The 9,799-nt window shown below is 47.0% G+C and overlaps 1 protein-coding gene across 1 annotated transcript; it reads left to right on the top strand.

Annotated features, from left to right (window-relative positions):
• Nucleotides 1-6,162: 6,162 nt before the first annotated feature.
• On the top strand, nt 6,163-8,274 carry LOC310773790 (SLIT and NTRK-like protein 1; the record flags this gene model as incomplete). Its single annotated transcript, XM_083633742.1, has 1 exon — nt 6,163-8,274. One exon carries the CDS (start codon nt 6,163-6,165, stop codon nt 8,272-8,274), a length of 2,112 nt encoding a protein of 703 aa, XP_083489868.1.
• Nucleotides 8,275-9,799: the final 1,525 nt, after the last annotated feature.

The raw sequence follows: 9,799 nt of genomic DNA, 5'->3' as shown, positions 1-9,799 counted from the left end.
CCCGTAGACTATTTCAGTCTCTCACAACCCCCTGCCTTTCAAGCCCCAGGAGAGAGTACAGTACTGCTCCGACGGGGAGCGGTGCACATCTGGAGGAAAGCAAAGCGAAAGCTGAAGTGGCGTATGTTTTCCCTTCCCATCCGGAAAAATAAAAATAAAAGACAAAAATAGAAACTCAGCGAGGGGATTTGGATGCCAAGGGCAAAGCTCTTATTAGGCTGCTCAACGGGATGATTTTCCGAAAAAATGAGACAGTAAACGGGGAGGTTTAGCCGTGGCTGTCGTCGGCTGGAGATTTATCAGCGAGGTTCGCTGTTTGCCTCATGGTCACAAAACAGCATCATAATAATCTGTGAATATGTCTCAATCATTTCAGGAGAAGTAGTCTGAGGAAAGGTCAAGCAGCTAAAACCCTTGAGTGGAATTGATCTCAAGAACTCATTGAAAGAGGTGCGCAGAGGGTCTCGCAGTAGGCTACAGCTAGTTTGGAAAAAATAGAATAAACGTAACAGTTTGATTGCACTTTCTTCATGATATAAAACAGGACAAACAAAGCATGAGAAGTCTCACGTAGCCAGACAATTGGTCAAGTTACACATTCTAACTGACATCTGAATTGCAGTGCACTTAACTGAAATGCGGCAAAAGTGTGTGTTGCTGATGTCCACAGTGTTGGAGTAATGGGCTATTAGGTTTCATAAGCTAGATGTTTGCACTTACAGTACAACACGCACACACGCACACACACACACACACACACACACACACACACACACACACACACACACACACACACACACACACACACAAAGCATTTCCTCATCTGCATGCCCTCAGCTTGTTTGCATGTGTAAGGCCAAACCCCGGCTTGTTATGCTGTGTGTGCCCCCCGCATCTTGCAATGTATGCATGCTGCGTACCAGCTACTCTGGTCCCGCATCACACTAATGTAACACGACAGTATCTGCATCAAATCATAACGCTGAGCCCCATGCAATTATTCCTTGGGAGACATATTCATAATCCAATTAGTTTTGACTCAAAGATAACGGCGTGTTTTTTTAATGATTTCCCTGATACAAATATGATTTATCCTGTTTGGGGGGATTATATCGGCGTCTAAATGTTTTGGCCATGGAGATGTGAAAGAAAAAAAATATTATTATTTTTTCAGTGGAAACGAGACAGTTAAGCATGACTAAGCTGCGTCTGTAATGTACATAACCCCACCCCTCTTTGCCCCCTCCCCATTCACCAATGCCCCACACCACCCCCTGCAGCCTGGTCATCTGAATAAAATGTTTGCAGTTTATGATTCTGCAAAGCATGGATACGCTCAATATCAACATTTGTGAACCAAATGATGATGCATATCAACATTTGTAGATATATCATCGTATATCAACATTATAAACGTCATAGAGTCGGTTCGTTGGAGGGCGTAAAGTAAACACATGCCTTTCACACCGGGACGAGCTGTGTTCAATCCCCAGGGTTTCCAATGTCTACAGTACATGTCAACGATGAGTCCCATTAATGTTTTTGTTATTGAACCCTAACACAAACCATAACCCTAACCTTAGTTGTTTTAGTTGCTTAACCATAACCAAGTAGTTTTATTTGCGTATGTTTTCAAAGTAACTGGAAACTTGGCAAGATTAGCAAACATTTTTCACATTTACGTTGCAAAAATGTCGGTTAACGCAGTTTTGGTTGACAAACGTTGAACGTCACATATCAGTGGTTTGTAGAAATGTAAATTGCCAGTATTGTATGCTGCTGGCTGGGTTACAGCCTGCACACACACACACACACACACACACACACACACACACACACACACACACACACACACACACCGGACCACCTCAGCTGCCTTTACTTTGAAGAACCCTCTTATACATTAACACCACACAAACCCACCCACCCACGCACACGCACACGCACACACACACACACACACACACACACACACACACACACACACACACACACACACACACAGGCACGCCCACCATCCAATTAACGTGTGTGCATGATTGATGTGCCCTTGGCCCGTCCGCCCTCTACCTCCTTATTTGCCGTCCCGCGCGCCGGGGCCCCCGGCATTGACTATCGGTTGCTTAGTTTAGCTTGAACACATCGCTGCACGCTTTGACACCGCGCCCATTTGAGAGTCTGCAAACAAAACATCCATTAAGCAACAACAACAACAACAACGTCTGAAAGAGCCCGGGGCAACTGCATGACCTTTTCCCTTAAGGGGATTCACACCCTGTAAGACACTGAGGAGAGGCTACACAGGAACAAACACGCACAGGAGGACAGAAACTGACAGATGAATATAGACATATAAGAAGGGCTATAGTATTCAGTCTGTACGGTGTTTCACCTTGACAGCTGTCACCAAGGCAATGCAAATATCCTGTGGGTGTATTGGGTTGTGTATTGGGAAATTGATAGAGAGAAAGAGAGGGAGAGAGAGATAGAGAAATAAAAAGGGTTAGGGTATAGCCTACAGTATCTGTTAGAAATGGAGAGAGACAGAGAAACAAGTGTTTAGACAGGGCGGGAGACATAGGGAAGAAGCTGACATTTTGTACTGACAGAGGCAGACATTTAAAGAGACAAACATGCAGGCAGACAGACAGACAGACAGATGGACAGACACAGACAGACAGATGGACAGACAGACAGACAGGCAGACAGACAGACAGACAGACGGACAGACAGACACAGACAGACAGATGGACAGACAGACAGACAGACAGACAGACAGACAGGCAGACGGACAGGCAGACAGACAGACAGGCAGACAGACAGACAGGCAGGCAGACGGACAGGCAGACAGACAGGCAGGCAGACAGACAGACGGACAGACATATGACAGATATTCATCCATAGTCAACCATAATGAGAATGCATTAGGCTACATCCATATGTAGGTGGGCCTAATTATTGCTTATTTCACACACTGCTGATACCTTGTTGAAATCGGCTATGGTCTTAGTCTACAGCACCTGTGTGTGTGTGTGTGTGTCATTTCGGCGTCCTTGTTAACAGGCGAAGCCGTTCACACCACCCGCGAGCGTGCCGCGCTGACGGCGTGCCGAAGCCACGCTCACGCCACGCCGAAGCGATCACTCAGGCCTGACGCCTGAAGCCGTGAAGCTGTGAGGCATGAAGTCAAATGGGAGTTGTGGGCAGGTTCAAGGTGTGAGAGTAGGCGCTGAGAGGAAAAGAGAAGGCGTCTTGTGTGAACAGTAAGGCGTATGTTCAGCTTGCGCCTGCTTCAAGCTTCAGTTCTGCTTACGTTCGGCGTCCTGTGTGAATGTAGGCTAAGCCGTTGTTCACACAGGACGCCAAACGTAAGTAGAGCTGAAGCTTGAGGCAGGCACAGGCTGAACTGACGCCTAACCGTTCACACAAGAAGCCTTCTCTTTTCCTATCAGCGCCTCCTCGGCATGCCTTGAACCCGCCCACAACTTCCATTGACTTCATGCCTGGCAGCTTCAAGCTTCACGCCTGGAAAATAGGACTGAATCCTGAATGATTACTCCAGCACGGCTTTGGCGTGGCGCTGGTGTGAACGGTCTCACCTGTTAACAAGGACGCCAAAATGAAACTGCATGGCTTTGGCGTGGCTTTGGCGTTGCTTCGGCGTTTAGTGTGAACAGCCACTAAGCCCTTACACTCTAAACTTTCAACATTTGAAGATATCTAACAATATTTATTACTATTATTATAAGGTCCTGTAGTGCATATCACTACATTTCACAGAAAAATACTGTGTATTACATTATCCACTGGAATACATAGTGTTTGTTAACTAATCTTACTAGTATAAGTGAATTGTATGGGAACAAGTCACCAAAATTGACTATTGCACAACTGATAGTGTTGACGCCCTCCACCCCGGCACAACGCCCTTACTCGCCGATGTTTTATTTCTCCCGTGGCGTCGATTTCAGAATGGCTGGTGGGAGCAGATGCTCTCAGCATCTAATAAATTATAATGACGCATATGGGTTTACATTGGAGTTAGTTGAAAGTCGGTGCGCCTCCTACAGATGCTAAAGCACACCTTATACGTTGGCATCAGACGCCAAAGGCCGGAATTTGATGCCCTGGGCATGAGGCAGACAGACAGACAGACAGACAGACAGACAGACAGACAGACAGACAGACAGACAGACAGACAGACAGACAGACACACAGACAGACAGACAGACAGACAGACAGACAGACAGACAGACAGACAGATAGACACACAGACAGACAGACAGACAGACAGACAGACAGACAGACAGACAGACACACAGACAGACAGACAGACATATGACAGATATTCATCCATAGTCAACCATAATGAGAATGCATTAGGCAACATCCATATGTAGGTGGGCCTAATTATTGCTTATTTCACACACTGCTGATACCTTGTTGAAATCGGCTATGGTCTTAGTCTACAGCACCTGTGTGTGTGTGTGTGTGTGTGTGTGTGTGTGTGTGTGTGTGTGTGTGTGTGTGTGTGTGTGTGTGTGTGTGTGTGTGTGTGTGTGTGTGTGTGTGTGTGTCTGTGCGTGCGAGAGTGCGTGCGTGCGTGCGTGCGTGTGTGCGTGTGTGTGTGTGTGTGTGTGTTGTCTCCTCTCTCTGCAAAAATGATGTCAGGGGTACAATATGTAACTTGCCATCCCATTCTCTGCCCTGCTCTTAATTCCTAGTCAGGCACTGCAGATGGGGGGAGGATAACCATCTCAACTCTCCTGTGACCCGCTGCTGAAGCAGTATTTTACAAACAATGGGATTGATACAGCAGGACATCATAATAAAATCTATATGAAAGCATTTTCTCTACATTAAAACAGTTAGGCTATTTTCTTTTTTTTACCCCTTACCTTACAGTTGTACATTTTTTGCCAAGCTTTCTTTCTATTCAAAAAAGAACGTGACGCACACATGCGCATATAGGGGAGCCACACTGACGCATCGTTTGTTGTATAGTCAACTGTTTTTCTTTTTCTTTTTCTTCTCCTGGACCGAGGCATGCCTGTGGCGGATAATTGTTTTACCGCATTCAACAGTGTTTTCTAAGCAAAGGGGAAGAAACTCAAGGCTGTAACCGTGTGGCACAGAAGCAGAGGAGAGCGACGCGCCACAGCAGCAATGCCGCTTATCGTTCACGAATGCGGGTAATAATTAAAGGCATTTGAACCAAGCCGATAGGAGCCGAGTGAGAGACCGTCTCGTCAGTGTTTTCGCCGATGCCGAGATGCACACTTTCACCATGGACCTGCGAGCTTTCAGGGTCGTTATGACAATTTCCAGTAGGAGCGTTTGGAGTCGCAAAACCTTGGAGGGGCAATAAAACTACAGCTTCAAAGTGTGAACATTTTTAAAGAAATCTAGCCAATGTATTTGTGGATTGATTTTTTCCCTCCCTCTCTCTTCTCAGCATTCCCTCAGTCAGTCGACGGTTTTCTTTTTTCTTTTTTTGCCATTGCAGCTCAGTAGAGGGTGTCAGATCTTTCTATATAAGAGCACTGCGCTACGATGCACACAGTCTCTGTGTTTCTCTCTTTGTGATTCAAAAAGGAAAGAAAATGAATCAAGGGAACGGTTGGGAAACGCAGCTAAAGCGAGATGCCGAAAGATGTGAGAAGGGCTGGAATGCGGTGTTTTTTTCTCTCTGTGTGTGATCGCCACTAAATCTCCAGGCAGCGCAGGGTGTGTGAATTCAGCACCGGGGGAGAGGGGACAGCTCCCGACGCCGCAACACAGCAGCACGACCGCGGAGAGAGAGAGAGAGGGAGAGAGGAGAAGGCTCGGATCTGTGCCCTTTTTATTTTTATTTTATTTTTATTTTTTGCCAAGGTCAGTCTTTTAACAAACTGGGAGCTGAACGATGCGTTGGACAGTATCTGCTTTTGATTTGAGACTCTGAGGATTCGATGTGAATGAGACGTTTATGTGGTCATTTTCAAAACACTGGAAGTCTGGACGCACCAGCAGGTTAGACGCAGCATGGATGTGTTATAAAAGACTGCCTTATCTTCTCCCCCCGCACCTAAATGTCGACCTCCTCTTTCATTGTTACTGATGTAGACAGATTTCTCAGCTCGCATGTCTTGAAACCGGGAATGAATCGTCCGCGTTGAAAAAATGCTGCTTTGGATTGTCCTACTGCTGAATGCGGCTCTTTGTGTTGCGAGTGGAAATGTTACAAGGGACATTTGTAAGGAGCAGATATGCTCCTGCAACGAGATCGAGGGAGATCTGCACATAGACTGCGAAAAAAGGAGCTTCGCCACTCTGCAGCATTTGACTGGCCCCAGCTCGCAGTTTTATCACTTGCTGCTGCACGGGAATTCTCTCTCCAGGCTATTTCCCAACGAGTTCGCCAACTTTTACAATGCTGTGAGCCTGCATCTGGAAAACAATGGCTTACACGACATTGTCCCCGGCGCTTTCCTGGGACTGCAGCTGGTGAAGCGGCTGCACATCAATAACAATAAAATCAGATCGTTCAGGAAGAGTACATTTCTGGGCTTAGACGACTTGGAATATCTCCAAGCCGATTTCAATCTATTGAGGGATATTGACCCCGCCGTTTTCAGGGACCTAAATAAACTTGAAGTGTTAATACTTAATGATAACCTCATCAGCGCGCTACCTATAAACGTGTTCCAACATGTGCCCATTACGCATCTTGACCTGCGGGGGAACCGAATCAAAACGTTGCCTTATGAGGGGATCCTTGAGCAAATACCGGGCATTGCGGAGGTTTTGTTGGAGGACAACCCATGGGACTGTAACTGCGACCTGGTTTCTCTGAAGGAATGGCTGGAGAACATACCGCATAACGCGCTCATTGGGAGGGTGATATGCGAGGCTCCCACCAGACTGCAGGGGAGCGACTTGAACGAGACGTCGGAGGCGGACCTGTGCCCTTCAAAGAGTGGCGGTGTGGACACCAGCCTGGTGGCCCCTCCCACCCAGGAGGAGACCTCGGAGGCCGTGCGCCCGACGCCCTCCAAGCCCAAGGGAGAGGCCAGTGGGGCCCCCACGCCCGGGGGCCACGGGCCCAAGAGCCGCTCCAAATCTCGTGAGAACTGGCAGCTGAAAACTAGACCAACCCCCGTGCTGACAGGTGGGGACAGAGAGCAGCTGCTATTGCTACACAATGCAACGTGCCCCCAGTCCTGCAACTGCAAGCTGGTCGGCTCCAGACAGGGGCTGGGGGTCAACTGCGAGGGGAAGAGGATCGAGACCCTGTCCAACCTCAAACCCAAGCCCTTGGTGGCACACGAGCTGAACATGAGAGACAATAACATCCACGCCATCAAAAAGAACCAGCTGATTGGCTACTCCAGCCTCAACCTGCTCGATCTGGGCGGGAACAACATCAAGGTGATTGACAACAGCACTTTCCAGAACCTGACCGAGTTGAGGTGGCTGTATTTGGATAAGAACTATCTGGATACGGTGCTGGCAGAGATGTTCGTGGGCCTTCTCAATCTGGAATATCTCAGTTTGGAATACAACGACATCCAGCTCATCGTGGCTGGCGCGTTCAGCCCCATGCCAAATCTGAGGGTTTTGTTCCTCAACAATAACTTGCTGAAATCTTTACCTGTGGATGCTTTCCTTGGGATTTCTCTATCCAAAATTAGCCTGCATAATAATTATTTCACCTATCTCCCCGTGGCTGGTGTGTTAGACCAGCTCAATTCAATCATCCAGATCGATTTGCACGGGAACCCGTGGGATTGCGCGTGCAACATCGTGCCCTTCAAGCAGTGGACGGAGAAGCTGGGGGCGGACGTGATCGTGAGCGACCTCAAGTGCGAGTCCCCAGAAGAGTTCTGGAAGCGCGATTTTCGCCACGTCCGAAATGACCGCATGTGCCCCAAGCTCTACGACGGCATCTCGCCCACCTCCCCGGCCAAAAACAGCACCATCACCGTGGACTCGGGGACGCGCTCAAACTCATATTTGGAGCCAAACCGCGTCTCCATCTCGGTGCTCGTCCCCGGGCTGCTGCTGGTGTTCGTCACATCCGCGTTCACCGTCGTGGGGATGCTCGTTTTCATTTTGCGCAACCGCAAGAGGTCAAAGCGGAGGGACGGGAACTCCTCGGCCTCGGAGATCAACTCACTGCAGACGGTGTGTGACTCGTCTTATTGGCACAGCGGTGGGCCGTACCACGCGGACGGGGGCGCGCACCGGGGCTTCGACTGCAGCGCACACCTCTCCACGACAAATGACGCCTAAAAGGGACTCTCCAGTCTAGTACAGAGGGACTCTCCAGTCTAGTACAGTAAGCCTGGATTACAAACAGTCACACAGAGAGACTGACGTACACAAGTGACTAAGATGAGTCTCTTTCATTACGTTTTCTTTTCATTATAGACCTATACAGACTTGTTTATTATTATTTTTTGGTTTTTCTCCAGTTGAACCAAGTCAGTCTGCTGCACAGGCCCCCATACTGTAATATATGTATATGCCAAGCCCCCCACCCCCCTGGCTAAACCCCTCCCTCCCTACTCCTCCTCCCAGTACTGCTATTTGCCGCAATCAGACTACGGATCTGTGTGAGACAGAGAGAGGGGAACACAGAGTGAGAGAGAGAGAAAGGGAGAGAGGGAGAGAGAGATATGTAGTAGAAGACCAGGGGAATGGTGCACGAACGCATGAATGTAACTGTAAATACTTGGACCGATGTATCATATTCTGCATGATGATATTTCGCATGGTTTCAACACACCACACACGAGGAACCATATCCACCTTAACCAACAAAGAAGCCAACTCGACCCTTATTTCATGTTCTATCAATATGACGATTATATATAGATATTAAGAATTATATATGACTATTACAAAGTGCCATTTCTCTATTTTTTGTGAACCTGCAGTTAGGATTTGTATTTGTTGTTTTAAAACTTGTTTGGAGAAAAGATGGAAAAAAAATAGAACAGATAATGATGACTAATTCGGAAAGGAGTGACGCAAGTGAAGCTGTCAGTGCATGTTCTCTTTTCTTTTTTTCTTTTTGTTTGTTTGTTATCATTTGATTGTTGATAAATATTGGGGTTATTTATACCGTACTAGTTGGTGCAGATTAAAACCACGTCTGCGCAGTCATCATCTCCTTTATGAATGTAAACTGTGTTATTTTATGGTGTGCCAATTGTTGACTTTCAGATATTCAGACATGCAGATGAGCATGACCAATTAACGTCACTCAGATGCATATGCTGCAAAGTTAATGTAGCTAAAATAACAGTTCCGTGGTTTTGTGTGTCAATGAATATAGCCTGCTTTGGGTGAGAGGAAGAAAAAAAATAACCATTTAAATGGGGGGTTTATACCATCATATTTTTTCAACAACTAAGCAAAGAAGTGTTTTCAATTGAGCTATGTAGGTACAATTCGATCTCTGTACAGAGCGCAGGTAGACTGATATAGACTAGAATGCTTTTTTAATGTCATAAAAAAAGTATTCCTCCACAAAAAGAACCTTATGGCTATGATTCACTTTCATTATATTGTGAGCTTTTGTAAAGCCATCTAATCTTGTCCAAATAAGAGAACTGAAACTCACTGTATTTACTACAAAAATGTGCTTGAAATAGACTGTTTTGGGTAATTCTTGCATTCTAACAGTGTCCATTGAGGGGAGATAGAGGATAGGAGAGGCCATGGGGCTGTATGACAAGAACACAGCATGTGGCCCAGTCCACAGTGATACGGTGTCTCCTCCACTGGGGGGGAAAACAAGGCACAAGCAGGT

The sequence above is a fragment of the Poromitra crassiceps genome (genome assembly GCF_964638095.1).
Source record: "Poromitra crassiceps genome assembly, chromosome: 3".
Lineage (NCBI taxonomy): Eukaryota > Metazoa > Chordata > Actinopteri > Beryciformes > Melamphaidae > Poromitra > Poromitra crassiceps.
Note: the sequence above shows the minus strand (reverse complement) of the source record. Positions and strands in the feature narration are given on the sequence as shown.